The 16383-nt window shown below is 34.6% G+C and overlaps 1 protein-coding gene across 1 annotated transcript in view; it reads left to right on the top strand.

The window, feature by feature from the left end:
- The window catches only part of SGCZ (sarcoglycan zeta), a 1068194-nt gene that overhangs the window by 1037842 nt on the left and 13969 nt on the right, over positions 1-16383 (top strand). Inside the window, exon 6 of the mRNA XM_043454521.1 lies at positions 4070-4142. Within this exon, the coding sequence (XP_043310456.1) occupies positions 4070-4142 (73 nt within the window). The remainder of the gene's footprint in view (positions 1-4069; positions 4143-16383) is intronic.

Here is a 16383-nt window from a genome sequence, read left to right on the forward strand (position 1 = left end):
GTGTACTTCTTCTGTGTCTGACTTTCATAAAGAAAATTGATAGAGGGAATTAAGGAATATTGAATTCTTACATAAAAACAGGTACATTTTATCCTATTTAAAACTTAACCTGACCTGTAAGGTTGGCATTGCCATACATGTATTTGTATCTATGGAAACTGAAGTTTGGAGAGATTAAGTAGCTTGCTCAAGGTTAGTTAGATGGAATAAAGGAGCTGGAATTGCTTCCCAAATTGACTAATTTCAAAGTATATAGTATATCCATAATAAAACCTGAACTCCAAGATTCTAACCTTATCATAAGGTATTTAAAATCTCTGATTAGGCCTTATTTTCAGGTGTAGATAATCTGTTATCAAGTATCAGTGAGAAAAATTAAATAAACAAATAAAACTAATGTTTCAAGGCATAGAGGTATCTTTGCCTTGTTTCTATATATACTGCTGATCACAGATTCTTCTACACAAAGCCAATAACCTCATAAAGTATTATCTGAAATTAACTACAATAGAATTCATGAAGCTGGAGAGACACTACATTACACATAATTTTTTTTTCAGTTACTATCAAGTTGAGGAGCTGGGAGTACCAGGTGTTTTGGGTTTCCTTTTCTTTCCCTGCATTGGCCTTCCCGAAGAATATAGAGAGGCCAATAAGTTGATGATGAGTAGCTTATTAGAGTATTGCATTTATGGACAGCCATATTTGGAAGGATATATAAATTTATTTTTGATTATGTTTTTGATGGTAGGGGTGTTATTTTATGTCAGGCATTTGTAAAGAATAGCATCCTATCCTAGTAGCTTATATCTAAAACTGTTTTTGTATATAAAGTAGGACCACAATTCATATACTCTTTCTTCTTTCTACCAAAAAATATGACATTGTTGTTCTTCTGTTTTGAGGCTAGAAATTATTGTATGAATGAGAGCCAGTGTTTTTTGACCATGAGGTTTGCCAGCCTCATTTTTCCTGACCATTACAAAAATTAACAGTCTATATTTTCTCTACATCTTAAAACATTCACATTAAGTTATCTGAAATATCCTTTAGCATCTGTACAGTGAAGCAGAACTGATACTGTGCCCTTCTGAACAATCCTTTCCAAAAGTAATAAACAAAAAATATTTATTTATTCAGTAAGTTTAAATGTACATATTAATAAATGTCAGAGTTATGTTACTTTTTCTCTGTTATTTTGTATCTCTTCCTTTTTGGTTTCCATGGTTTCTATAACTTAAGATGTGAGAATTCATCACACATTTTTGTTTTCCTGAAGTGAGGGTAAAGCAGATCTATACTCTTTGTCCCAAATAAATGACTGATGGTTATATTACTGGTGGCTCAGATGGTAAAGAGTCTGCTTGCAATGCAGGAGGAGATGCAGGTTCGATCCCTGTGTTGGGAAAATCCCCTGGAGAAGGGAATGCAACCCACTCCAGTATTCTTGCTTGGAGAAATCCATGGACAGAAGAGCCTGGCAGGCTACAGTCCCTGGGATCACAGAGTCAGACACGACTGAGCGACTAACACACACACAGAATGGTTAGATTTACCAGGTAAAATATATGGTGCCAAGTAAATTTTAAATTTCAAACAAACAACAAATGATTTTTAGTATAAGTACGTCCCCCTGCAAGTTTGCATACTTATACTAAAATATGATTTTATTTTTAACCAAACTTCAAACTTAATGCAGTGTTCAGTATTTTAAATTGCTAAGTCTGGCAGCCCCATGAATAATCTGTTATTTGTAGGACTTTCCTGTTCATGGGAAATCTATATTTATACATTTTTAAATTTTTTATACTATGAGAGTTTGTTTCTGGCTCAGATGGCTTTTATTCTTCCTCACTGATTTCCTTTTAAGATCATCATTGTTGCTTATTTACTGATGCCCTTTTGACTCATTTGGGGACAAAAAGTGAGAGGATGAGATTAATTTTCTTATTATCTGGAAGTCTGAAGTGAGTTAATTATTTATGTTATTTTATGCAGTTTTCAATTTAGCCCCTTAGGTGGTATGATTATACAGTTATTTCTTCAAGAATCTTTTCTTAACAAAAATCACCAATATTTTCTGTTGATACTTAGAACTGAGACCTTTATCAGTTTTTCATCTTCACTGTAAAATTAAACATTTAATAACATTCTACTTTCACCTTCACTGATATATTCTGTACTAAGTTACTATATGTGTCATTCTGTTTCAAAATAAATTTTACTACTATTCATTATATGTTTATGTAATCTGTGTTACATCATATGTTTCTGGCATCTTATCTGGGAAGTTTTCAAAATTATAAAATAGTAGAAATTAATTTTTGAACTCTGCACACAGATACTATCCCATCTGTAAATTACATCTTATTTTAAAATGCCAAAGGAGTCTCTCCTTGAGAAATGGAAATATGTACCCTAAAATATTTATTCAAATGCCACCCTCCACAATCACAAAATCAGAGTTTTATCTAAAACTGTTACTTTACTTCCAAAGACTTATTCCTGAGAATTGTTCACTAACAGAAATAAAATATTTTACAAAACATTAAAAGAAAAAATTCCTTAAAGAAATAATTGCTCTAAATGTGTGAAAACAGTTAAATAAATAAACAGTATGCCCTAAATATCCTCTCTAGGAAAAAACAAAACAAAAAACCCAACAACAGCTACTAAAATCCAGTAAGAAGTTAACAATCGTGGATGGCTTTTAGTTTACAAACTGAAATCTGTAATCTTGGGAATTTACTGGAGCAGAACCTTATACATTTACACTTCGAACCATAATATAGATGGAACCATGTAACAGATTTTGAAAACAATTTCTTCCTCTGTGATTCAAGGTGGAAGAATTGCTTTGCTGTTTTATATAGAGTCCTCTGGTGATTCTAGTATGTTTCCCCATATATACCCTTACCTTTAAGGAATTTAAATGCTTTCTGTAATTTCCTAACGGCACTTACGTCATTGCTTATGGAATCAATTTACTTTATATTGTTCTTCATGATAAGTAGAAGCAGCTTAACATTGAAGGTATAAAGTTTGTATTTGCACTAGATTATCGAGCTGCTGTTGAAGCCATTGATGGAGAAGGTATGACATTCTTACACCAAGGTGTTTGAATAAGATTAAACCAAAAGATAATAGAGTTTATCTCCAAGGGAATGCTTTCATTTATGTAAAATTACAAAGGTAAAAAAGGAGGCTGTGTTTTTTCATCATCTTTAACAAACGTCTTTGCATTTTATTGTTCTCAGTTAAAAGAAAAATCATTCTCAGTAAAAGAAAATCATTTTATTTTTCTCAGTTAAATTAGAACTCTTGTCATTCTGGAAAATCAAATGACAATAATAAACAAAGGTTTAGATAGAATATCATTCAACTGTCTGAGCACATGACCTCTTGAGATAACTGTGATCCCATATAAAGTCCACTCTAATGAGTTCTAGCCATTTATGGTTTTAGATTGAACCTTAATTTCACAGAAGTCAAAAGTAAGGTGCCCTGTTCTCTGCAGTTTGATGATCACTCTAACTAAACGTGGGAGCTGCTTGTGGGTGAATTGCTAAATGCCCTATGAAACCCATGCCTTTAAACAATTAATACTATACTTTAAACAATTAATCCTATACTACATCCACATTTTCATTTCAACTTTGCTGCTTGTAGAAAGAACTGAATATTGTAACATATCCCTACTTCAAATTCACACCTGAGAATAAAGGAACAGGAACGAGATAAATATTTGTTCTGTGATCAGAGGGTTACAATCTTCACTCAGTCTAAACTTTTATGAATGAGATTGTCTTAAAAAGGGTCAACATGGTGGGACTGCAAAGAGTCAGACATGATTTAGCAACTGAACACCACTAATGATGGGACTTATATTTACCCTTTTTGGTCCTTCACTACCTTGAACTCTTTTTCCAGGTTTTCTCTTTTAGTTTGTTGTAGTCCTATTTTAAGTTTTCCCATTCTTAGAAGAATATTTAATGTATAAAAACAGAAAGGAAAACGACTGTGTCTGTCCGTTTGCTTATGCTGACTCTTGCCCTCATGTCGCCCTCAGGCACTGAAGGAGCAGTGTTCGGGCACTCTGTTGAGACACCTCACATCCGAGCAGAACCTTCCCAAGACCTCAGGTAAGTCCTGGCCTCTACACCTGTGTCACAGTTTCCATCACTGATGATGGCCCTTGATATATAAAGAACCAAAGTAGAAAATATGCTACAAAACTGTATAAGGAGTTGACGTTCCCTGTCTACATGGCAAATAGATAATCAGCTATTTGATAGAGCGCAAGGACGTGTGAGTTACTATTCTATCCTTCTGTGTATTTTTCCTTTACAAATGTACAATGGATATAAAATAAATATATCAGACAGGAGAAGTGTGGAAAAAGAAAAGAAAAGGCAGTTATGGAGGATGTTGACAGGAGGACTAATACAAATAGGGATTTCAGAAAATCTGATGTAGATAATGAAACATATGGCACATATAGGCATGAAAAAGGGGGAGGCAGACAATGAGAGAAAGCTATAAACAGTCAGAGAAGTAGAGGGAAATATAGAAACCAAAGTAAACAGCCATCAGTAAAAGGCAAAACTTAACTGCCCTATGATGGACTCCTTAATCTTATATATTTGGTGAAATAAGCTCTGTCCGTCAGTTTGAGAAGACAATTTTGTAGTGTATTCTCCCCAGGATAATCATGGCAATCATTGATAAAAGTTAAAATACTAAAATCTAGTCTATTGTTTAGATAAGATAATAACTTATCTATTGTTCTTAATTCAAGAAATAAGTTATATTCAATATATATTGTATAAATTGTATATAAAACTATATATAATATATAACTTGCAGTGGTATATATTGTATATTATAAATATTTGCAATATATACATATATTAAAATTATTATACCTTAAACCAATACAATATTATATTAAAAAAACACAATATTTTCTATCATTAATTTCAAATAGGTTAATAGCATACTGGACTTCCCTATAACCCAGATGGTAAAGAATCTGCCTGTGATGCAGGGGACCTGGGTTCGATCCCTGGGTCAGGAAGATCCCCTGGAGAAGGAAACGGCAACCCACTCCAGTAATCTTGCCTGGAGAATCACATGGACAGAGGGGCCTGATGGGCTACACAGTCCATGGGGTCACAAAGAGTCAGACATGACTAACACACACAGATAGCATACTAAAGTGCATTTCCTATGATATTAAAAAAGACAACCTTACTGATATTAAAAATAAATTACATATTTAAAATCATTTTTAAAGCTAAATTAAAATATTAACCTGAGAGAGAGTCTTTGTCTTGAAAACACAATAAAATATTGAGCAACTCATTTTATTTCATGAAAAGCAGGCTCAGCCCTTCCTAGGTGGACGAGTGGAAAAAATACTCAAATAAAATTAGAAAAATCAAGTTGAAAAGTGTTAAAGAAAAATGTCACACTTACAACAGTAAACTTTGCAGCCCTTGTAATTCTGTGATAAAAGGCCTTTAAAAATATGGTTTCTCACTAGGTGAGTAGTGCAGATTTAAACAGCTAGTTAATAACAGAGAAAGTGGGCCTCTTCATGTGATCAAAGTATTTTTAATAAGACAAATATGAAAATTATTTACTTTATACTGAACCAGAAGGATTTAGGAGCTTGAAGAATATGTGAAAACAGTGTCTCATAGTGTGTTATAGTCTTTATTTATGATTCTATTCTCAGTTGGCAACTCAACATTTTTGTATAAATTATTTTTTCCTTACTACTTAACAAGGTTGTGTTCCCACCAGAACAGGATCAACATCTTCCTTGTTTATCTTTAGTTCAGAAACAGCCAGGCACTCTATCTCACACATAGTAGTGTTGTAATAATTTGTTTATTAGTAAAACTGAATAATGAGGATACTAAATGCCTACGTATAAGGAGTGTAGTATCATTTGTTATTGTATTACTAAGATACATGTGACTAACATTCAGTTCAGTTCAGTTCCTCAGTCATGTCCAGGTCACGCCAGGCCTCCCTGTCCATCACCAACTCCCAGAGCTTGCTCAAACTCATGTCCATCAAGTCAGTGATGCCATCCAACCATCTCATCCTCAGTCGTCCCCTTTTCCTCCTGCCTTCAATCTTTCCCAGCATCAGGGTCTTTTCCAATGAGTCAGTTCTTCACATCAGGTGGCCAAAGTATTGGAGTTTCAGCTTCAGTATCAGTCCTTCCAATGAGTATTCAGGACTGGTTTCCTTTAGGATGGACTGGTTGGATCTCCTTGCAGTCCAAGGGACTCTCAAGAGTCTTCTCCAACACCACAGTTCAAAAGCATCAATTCTTTGGCGCTCAGCTTTCTTTATAGTCCAACTCTCACATCCATACATGACTACTGGAAATTCCTACTTTTTTGAGCTGTGTTTTATCACGGATACCAGCGTTTCATTCAATAAAAATTTTAATTACTAAGTGCTAAAAGAAACATTTCTTTTTTTGCCTCTAACATTTTAGTAATTATGTACTCATTTCACAAATTTCATTACGAAAAGCCTATTGCCAAAAAAGGAGTAAGAACCAATTGCTATTTTAATTACCTTGCTGACATGTCTCAACTTTCATAAGTATGGATGTGAATTAAATTATAATTAGTATATCATGTTTCTGGCTCTTATTTTCTAATTATTCATAAATTATTTAAACACTGAGCCTAGCTAGACTTATCTGCTAGTGCTAAAAGCAGATTGGCAGCCCTCAAGATGAGTGGTACTAATCTAAATTCCAAAACTGAAATAGAAGCAAAGCACTATAATGCTGGCAGTGTTCAATTATTCATTTGTGTACTGAAGATTAAAAGCAGTGTCTGAGAAGATCCTTACAAGCCCTGCTGGCAATTTTCCTTTCAGGGCAATAAGAACTGCCCTTAGCTGACACCTAAGTCTAATCAAGAAGGTGACATTGATTGACCAAGTAAATGTGTAATCTATGGGGTAAGAAGTTATGCTGTCCTTGATTTTGTTTTTGTCAAGAGTAAAAGACTAGAAAGAAACATTTCAAAAAGTTTATTATAGAGTTTAGGTAATATTTTGGTGTGGATATGTTATAGGTTGCTATAATTTATTTACTCAACAGCTGTTTGATGAATGCTTAATATGTGCCAAGGTCTGCACTAGTCTTCATGTGACTTTTAAACATACGTACATGGAGTTTCTTTATTTTTTTTTTAATATCAAGTGATACTGGTTTTTGGCAGGGACATATTTGTTAAGTAAACAACAAATAGTCGTCAAGGACATCATAGCCTGTTTGCCTGAAATAATCCAAGTATAAATGTTCTTTTTCTTTTTTCTTTAATTAATATGTAGCTAAATTATTGCAGTTCAATAGAATTTCTGCAGTCTTTGGTGAAAAGTGATAAAATGTATAACGTAATGCCCATTGTCCAAGGATTGTTTGGATCTGCATTCTATTACTTATCACTGTTACTATCTTACTGCTTTAGGCTACCCCGAGCTTTCTCTAGCTGCAGGTTTCTGTCTTCATATTTGTATTATTTCCTGCCCATTTGCACACCCTTTATGGTCTCTTCCTGCAAATCAGATAAAACAAATCCTCAGTCATCATTTCTCCCAGTTCAAGAATAAGGCAAGAATCTAGACTTTGAATCAGTAAAATGAGTTAATATTTAATGATAGAATTGGGATCTTTTCATCATTTCTATTCTCATATGTATATAATTTAAAACAAAAATGTGAGGTTGACAGGCTCCTAATTAATCTCTGGAAACATAGAGCTTTAATTTGCATCATTCTTGTGTTCAAGGAAAAGCCACAAGTTATTAAATGGTATGGGTTTTTTCCCTGAGAGAATTTGTCAGTAAAGAGGTAAAATACTTTGCTGGTATTTTTCTACCTATGAGAAAAAAAAAAAAGTGATGATGAAGTAGTGTTTTTCTCCTCTCCACTTCCCTTCCCCATACCTCTCCTCTCCTCTCTTCTCTTTTCTTTTCTTCCCTCCCTCTCTTTCCTCCTTCCTTCCTTTTGTTCTTTCATTCTCTGTATGTATTTATATATTTGTTTAGAGTTAGTAGCAAATGTTCATGAGATGCTTCCCTTCACTTGAGAACTGGGAGTAATGATTGACAGAGGGATTTGTTTGATCTAATTTTCAGGAAGAGACCATAAAGGGTGTGCAAATGGGCAGGAAACAATACAAATGTGATAACAGAAACCATGTCCTTTGCAGCTAAAGAAAGCTCAGGGTAGCCTAAAGTGATAAGACAGTAACAGTGATGAGATAATATAAGAATACATGTTCAGGTCACAGTTTGCATTGTATTATTTTTTCTTAAGACACTTTTCTGTTCAATTCCCCATTTATTTCATCCTTGAAATGGCAAATAATGAGTGCCAACTCTATCTCTGGTACTGTGTTAAATATTTAGCAAGAACAAGATACATCATACTCAAGTTCTGCTTAAGTTTGCATTTAGTAATTGCATCTTACGACTTAGAGTAAGAGAAGTCTGAATCATTTTCTCAGAATGTTGAGAATTCTAGAGATCTTGACCACTCATTTTCAAATTTGAGAATTGCAGAACACCTTAAAAACAAAATCTTGTTACATTTTTGGTATCTAAACACCAAAACTGAATTGCTTGGAAAATACAGGCAGAGGAATGACTTCAGTTCAACATTAATCCTTCTCTCTGCTATAATCCCTGACTACCCACTTTGAAAACTCCTCTGCGGTCCATTATTGTGATTACTATAATGCTATAAAAATGAACACAATTGTTCTTCACTAATTCCAGAGACTAACAACATAGAAATTCACAAGTTCTTCTAATACATGTGGGCTTCAGTTTTCAACAGGCCTTTTAAAAAGTATTTTGTAGTAAAATTAATAAGTGTATGTTGTAAACTTTCCTCAGTGAAAGCTTGAAAATTTCAATAGAGAAGAAACTCAGGGTATCATTTATCTGTTGATATTCTGTTGCCAAAAGTCTACTTATATCCAGGTTTAGTCTGATTCCAGTCTCCTAATCTGAGCCCAGGGCATTCTAAAGGGATTCTAGGCTAGTTTGAGAAGTGGAGGGCAACTGGAGAAAAATCATTCCAACCAAAGACTGAAATTGTAAATGATCTAAATTCTTTTTCCTTATGATTTCTGGGCTTTAGTTTTGTTTCCAAGGTTTCCCTTTTCTAGATTTGGATTTCTTCTAATTTTATTGTTTATTTTGTACACTAGCTTATTTCTTATATATTTATTTCTAATATATTTCTTTTATATTTTGAGTAAATAAAATGGGAAATTATGTTCTGAATTTTCTTCCAATTTTCTATTGGAAAATAGTCTCTAATTTATTCATATTTATATTTTTAATAGATAAATCTAGAAATTATTCATACAGAGTTTGTTAAGTATCTAATGTTATTTCTTCTGTATGGAAAGTCAACATATTAAGCATCATTTACTAAATAACCTCATATTTTCCACCCCAAAAGGACTGCTACAGCTTGTCAAATATTAACTTTTCATATATACTTGCCATTTGTTTTAGATTGTATTGTGTTTCATTGACCAAATTTTCTATTTATAATTTTGATATCATTTTAATTAAAATACCTTTATATTAAGTTCTAATTTTAAAAGGAGAGTCTCCTACTTTACCTTCATTTAACAAATCTGATAACTGTCATACATATTTTTCCTCTAAAAATATTTTGACATAAAGTTTTCTTTCAAGAGACTCTACTGAGTTTCTTGTTGGAATTTTATTACACATGTTTATTATTTAGACATATTTGAATTTTCATAATATGGAAGTAAATATGAGTTTATCCAGAAATACCTAAAACTCTTGAATTTTGAGGTAAACTATTAATATCAGATGTTTTTTCTAGATACTCCTTTCCTGGAAATATTGTAAAATATAGACTTTGAATAATATAACATTTATGTTAATATTGTGATTTAGCAACAGGAATTACATATTTTTTCAGTATTCCTGTATGTCATTAATATCTGTATTATAATAGTCAATAATCATCAAACATTAGCATCAATTAACATTTGTTTATTTAGATTTTCATAGCACACAGTTTGACAAACTTTACCCCCAGAAACTGGATAATCCTATAAGTTCTGTGACCACACTTTCTTTCCCACAAGTTACTACAGAAATTCTCAAGCATTCTACCTGCTGTTCTTAGTTACTCAGTTGTGTCGGATTCTTTGTGACCCCATGGACTGAAGCCCGCCAGGCTCCTCTGTCCATGGGGATTTTCTGGGTAAGAATATTGGAGTGGGTTGCCATGCCCTTCTCCAGGTGATCTTCCCAACCCAGGGACTGAACCCAGGTCTCCTGCATTGCAGGTGGATTCTTTACCACTGAGCCACCAGGGAAGCCCATACTACATGTTAAGGGTATTTTACAGAAAGCACCTATACCCCCAGCTAGATTCTTCTAGTATCATTTTTCTCTATGTCTTTAATTATGTATATGTTTCAACTATCCATCTACCAATATATCTTATTTTTATTCATTCAAGCATAAGTTGTGTAAATCTGCACACTTTTCCTCATCACTTCAGCATGTACATCATTAACTAGCATTGAAGATCACTTACAGTTTCTTTCCTTTCACTGTAAAATAATTAAGCAATGATATTCACAAAGCCTAAATGCTTATTTGCTGGGTTTTGAAAATGCATACACTTGTGTAACCCAAAATTTTGCCATCACTCCAGAAAGTTCCCTCATCTCTTTCCTGGTAAATCCCCACCATGACCCACCAGAAGCAAACTCTACTCTCCTTTTTTTTTTTAACTCTGTACTAGGGTAGACTGATTTAATACTAACATAAATTGATCATAGAAGATGTACTATTTGTTAGATTTATTTCATTCCACACAGTGTTTTTGAGATCTATCCATGATGTTGTCTGTCTCCTTTCTGCTTTATTGCTGATTGGCTGTATGAACATAAAATATTTTATTTATGCATTTTCCTAATTGAAAGATGCATGGGGATGTATCTAGCCATGTTCAGTTTTATATAAAAATGCCAGAACTTTCCAAAGTGGTTGTATCACTTAACTCTTTGTCAATGAAATTTCAGTCAACAGTCAAGCTAAGAAGAATTAGTGAAAAGAAATCTTATTCAAGCCACACTAGATTATAATTCAAGAGATAGACTCTCAGAAACCCTGAGAGCTGTTCTGTCTGTCAGAAGGGGATGGCTCAGTCATGTACATTTTCAAGACACAGGATATACTGATATTTTACATAAAGTTCACCAAAGACTAATAGTCCAAGTAAGTATAGTACAAGGGCCTTCCTTGGTGGCTCAAATGGTGAAGATCCTGCCTGCAGTGCAAGAGACCCAGGTTCGATCCCTGGATCAGGAAGATCCCTTGGAGAAGGGAATGGCAACCCTCTCCTGGTATCTCAGTTGGTAAAGAATCTGCCTACAATGCAGGAGACCCTGGTTCGATTTCCTGGGTTGGGAAGTTCCCCTGGAGAAGGGGTAGGCTACCCACTCCAGTACTCTTGGGCCTTCCTTGTGGCTCAGCTAGTAAAGAATGCACCTGCAATGTGGGAGACCTGGGTTCAATCCCTGGGTTGGGAAGATCCCCTGGAGAAGGGAAAGGCTACCCACTCCAGTATTCTGGTCTGGAGAACTCCATGGACTGTGTAGCCCATGCGGTCGCAAAGAGTCAGACACGACTGAGTGACTTTCATTCATTCGCTCACTCACCAGTATTTTTGTCTGGAGAATTCCATAGACATAGAAGACTGGCCAGCTATAGTCCATGGGGTGGCAAAGAGTTGGCCACAGTGAGTAACTAACACTCACTTTTCACAAGCGTAGTACATGGGGAGCAGCAAGGCCTTATGACCCCCTACAGATATGGGGAAAATGTTATTCTTTTAAGAGGTTACATAGCTAGTGTCAGAAGAAGGAAAGATCTTCCTGTGGAGCAGGCATTCCCACTTTGAGGTGCTCTGGTTAACATGAGGCGTAGATGTACATTGCACATTAGGGGCAGAGGGAGCAGGCCCAAGCTAAGAGAGAGAATTTTACTTTTAAATGTTCTTGTCCTCCTTTAAAATACAAATTTTATTTCATCATCTTCCATCAAATATGAAAGAGAATTTTGTGTTTCACAGGTTCACTAATATTTAGTATTAGCAATTTTATTAATTCAAGTCATTCTGGTGACTGTTCTGTGGAATTTCACATTATTAATTTGTTATTACTTGATAATTAATATTAATATTAATCACTTTTTCATATACATATCATTTTAAACATTTACTAGTTACTGCTTTTTGTGGCCTAAGAATGTTTTGCCTACTCCCAAGTCACAAAGATGCTTTTCTTTAAAAGCCTTATTTTTTAGCTTTTAATTTTGATAACTGTGTGGCATAAATTGAGGTTTATTTTGTCCATATAGAGATGAATTATTCCAGCACCATTTGTTGAAAAGACTTTGCTTTTTCTCATTGAATCACTTTACTGACTTTGTCAAAACTCAGAAGCTCATACATGTAACTATTTCTGGGTCTCTATTTGATTCTGATTTTCTATTTGTTATCCTTATGTCAGGTCAGCACTGTCTTATTTGCTGTAGCTTTGCAATAGTTTTTAAGTTCTCCAACATTGTTGCTCTTTTTTAAAGATTGCTATGAATATTCTAAAGTATCTGCAGTAGCTAAATAATCCTGATAAAATTACTCAATCACACTAAAATTCAAAGACTTTCTAGGTAAAATATAGATTATTAGAGTGCTGATATTGAGTGCAATGGAGACCAAACATGTAAATTAAAGTTTTTCAGAAATATTTTCATTTCTTAGTAGAGTACATTTCACCGTGCTGGTGGGATGGTTAAAAGATAATCCATGTAAAGTTTTAAGTATAGAATAAGTTCCCAGTACTAGCTTTTAGTATATTACTCTAAATAGATGGCTAACAAACTAATAGAGAACAGATTTAATGATGTTTTGCAATGAATAAAATCTTTTATATTTCAGATGCTCTGTAATTTTATTTATTAGGCAACTGAGCCTCAGTGAGGTTAACTGGATTTTAAATTTCTAGTGCAATCTGTGAGATTTTTATTCAAAGTCCTATGTTTAATTTTTTCATTAGATTGATACAACTCTTGCATGGAATAATTGTGTCAGTGAGTTTATACCTGAATTTCCTATACTGCTTCTTGGAAATAACTTATATTACTTTATAGTATGCAGCCACACTTTCAATATAAGAAATTCTTTTCTATATCCTGCACTTTATAATACAGCCTCTAGAAGTACCCAACTTTCTAGTAAAGACCTGTGAAAATATTATTTACAAAATAGTCAATGAAATATGTTGTTACACAATCATTAAGTCCTTTTCATAAGGTGGGATAACTGGTAATATCATGTCTACATTTTATTTTTTTACTTTAAATTTTGTACATCTACTCGTTCTATAATGTTTTGTGGATAGTTAGAATTATGATACTATGCTTACTTGATTTCAGAACATTTTAAAAATGCCTCATGCTTAAATGCAAAGATCATTTTCTTGTTAGAATTCATGAAGTTTAACACTTGCATTCTAGATGGAAGTATGGAGCAAATTTATACACTGCTTGTGAAAAATGTGTTTTTTCCCTATTCACCAAGTGAAAGACCTAGAGATGATGTGCAGTTTTAGTTAGGTAATGTGTCTAAATGTAAATGTAAGTAGACATGTAATTATTAATATTAACACTGGGTGATTCAGATTAATACATACTTCTGTAAATGCTCACAGTGAATCTGTGCTACTCACAATGGTGTTAATTTGAAGATTTTGGGTCTCCATATACATTGTGGCTGGAGAAGGAAATGACAACCCACTCCAATATTCTTGCCTGGAAAATCCCATGGACAGAGGAGCCTGACAGGCTATAGTCCTTGGGGTCACAAAGTGTCAGACATAACTAACACTACCTATACCTTGTGGTTGTGATATGAAATTTTTGCTCCCCCAAGTTTAACTTACTTGCTTATGCTAAACAGTCAGGCAAGCTCATAAAAAATAGTTTGCAGCTTATTTTATTTTCATGTTCATAAGAAATATTTGACTACCACACGTGTTCCTTTGAAAATAGAATTATGAAATCCTCCAAATAGTCTAATAAAATTTTAATATATACTCTACCTGCATATTCTCCATAATTAAAGTTCATCATGTATATTATTCATCTGAATGATGGATACTATATAAAACAGTGCTTTTTTAATAAAAATTTATATCATTTCTTAGTGATCACTACTTTTAATTTTATCAAGCTTAGCAAAGCATACAGTGGAAATCTATTTAATTCAAAACCTTAATCACTTTCAGAACCTGAAGGATTTATCCATACTGTAAAACTGTCATTTTTTAATGTTTTATGTACCACTTGGTAAGTTATTGGAGAAGGAAATGGCAACCCAATATGTATGATATATATCATAGCAAGTATACTGGCTTTCCTGGTGGCTCAGTCGGCAAAGAGTCTGCCTGCAATGCAGGAGACCTGGGTTTGAGCAGGTATATATGTACTCCTGGAGAAGGAAATGGCAACCCACTCCAGTGTTCTTGCCTGGAGACTCCCAGGGAGTCTGGTGGGCTGCCATCTATGGGGTCGCACAGAGTCGGACACGACTGAAGCGACTTGGCAGCAGCAGCAGCAGCATATGTATTCCTTGACAACTTTTTTTAATGTATTTTATATTATATATATCATATAGCATGTTTTCTGTATCCCTTGACCCCTTGATAAGTTTTTAATATATATGGCAGGTCAACCCACTCCAGTATTCTTGCCTGGAAAATTCCATGGAAGAAGAGCCTGGTGGGGTATAGTCCATGAGTCACACAGTGTTGGACACGACTGAGCACATGCACACACATATTGTCTTAGGGTACAAAATTAGCTTTATAAGAAATGAAAATATTCCCCTAAAACTTTAATTTGCATGTTTGGTCTCCATTGCACTCAATATCAGACACCAGGCCCCAGTCTATTCAGCTCTGTGGGGGTTGCCTCATTCCACCAAGATGCCTGCACTGCCAAAGCATCTAGGCTGACACTTGGTCCTTGGCAGCCTCATGATCCAGCTGGCAATTCCCAAGATGTTCTCCTTAGCATCACCAAGTCCTCAGTAACCACAGGTCCCTAGTCCTTTCTCCTTTGAGGATCCATGGTCTCTTCTTCTCAGTTATCCTGAAATATCCCTCTCTCCTGAGATCTCTAACACCTAAAGAAGGGCCCACAACCTTGGACATGACCTCAGGTAGCAGAATACAGAGAGCCATTCAAGACCAATTCTGTTCATTTCTCTTCAAATCTTCTCTAGCCTGTGAATCAAGAAAACAGTTCTCCAACTAGTGAAATAAACAATGAGGTCTCATGGACATGGTTTTTATTTATGTGCTGAATCATTTTAAACACAATAAATAGCTGGTTTTTTTTCAACTCAAAATGTTTATAACATTAGGAAATGAAAGATTTTTAACAGTCTATCTGCTCTGTTATCCACAATGTGTGGCAAAGGATGATGTTTAATGAATAGAGGGATGGCTTAGGGTGCAAGGAAATGGGACAAGGGAGGAAATCCTGTTATATTTCAAAATACTATCCCACTACATTCTTATTTCCCTGGATCAATTTAAGAAATTTCTTACAATCCTATAAAAAAGCAGGCATATCTAGAAAAGATAAAACTGAAGCTTATTGCTGCTGGCTCACTTTCCTGAACCAACGTCTGGCCATCTCTCCACCTTTACTGCTTCTTTGAATTGTTGTTGTTGCTGAATCACTCAGTCCTGTCTGAGTCTTTGCTTCTTTGAATAGGGTTCCCCTAAGTCAGGGCTAACAAAACGCTCGAAGGCAACACTGGCAATGAGTTCCTAAGGTCTAAAACGAAGAAGACAATAAACATTTTTTAAAATTAAATAATTTGAAATTCTAATTAAATTATTAATAAAAAATTAGAAATTCTAATTAAATAGTTAGAAATTAAAGAAAGCTGAGCACCGAAGAATTGATGCTTTTGAACTGTGGTGTTGGAGAAGACTCTTGAGAGTCCCTTGGACTGCAAGGAGATCCAACCAGTCCATCCTAGAGGAAATCAGTCCTGAATATTCATTGGAAGGACTGATGCTGAAGCTGGAACTCCAATACTTTGGCCACCTAATGCAAAGAACTGACTCATTGGAAAAGACCCTGATGCTAGGAAAGATTGAGGGCGGGAGGAGAAGGGGACGACAGAGGAAGAGATGGTTGAATGGCATCACCGACTCAATGGACACGAGACTGAGCAAGCTCCAGAAGTTGGTGATGGACAGGG

Source organism: Cervus canadensis, chromosome 31 (genome assembly GCF_019320065.1).
Source record: "Cervus canadensis isolate Bull #8, Minnesota chromosome 31, ASM1932006v1, whole genome shotgun sequence".
In the NCBI taxonomy this organism is placed as follows: domain Eukaryota; kingdom Metazoa; phylum Chordata; class Mammalia; order Artiodactyla; family Cervidae; genus Cervus; species Cervus canadensis.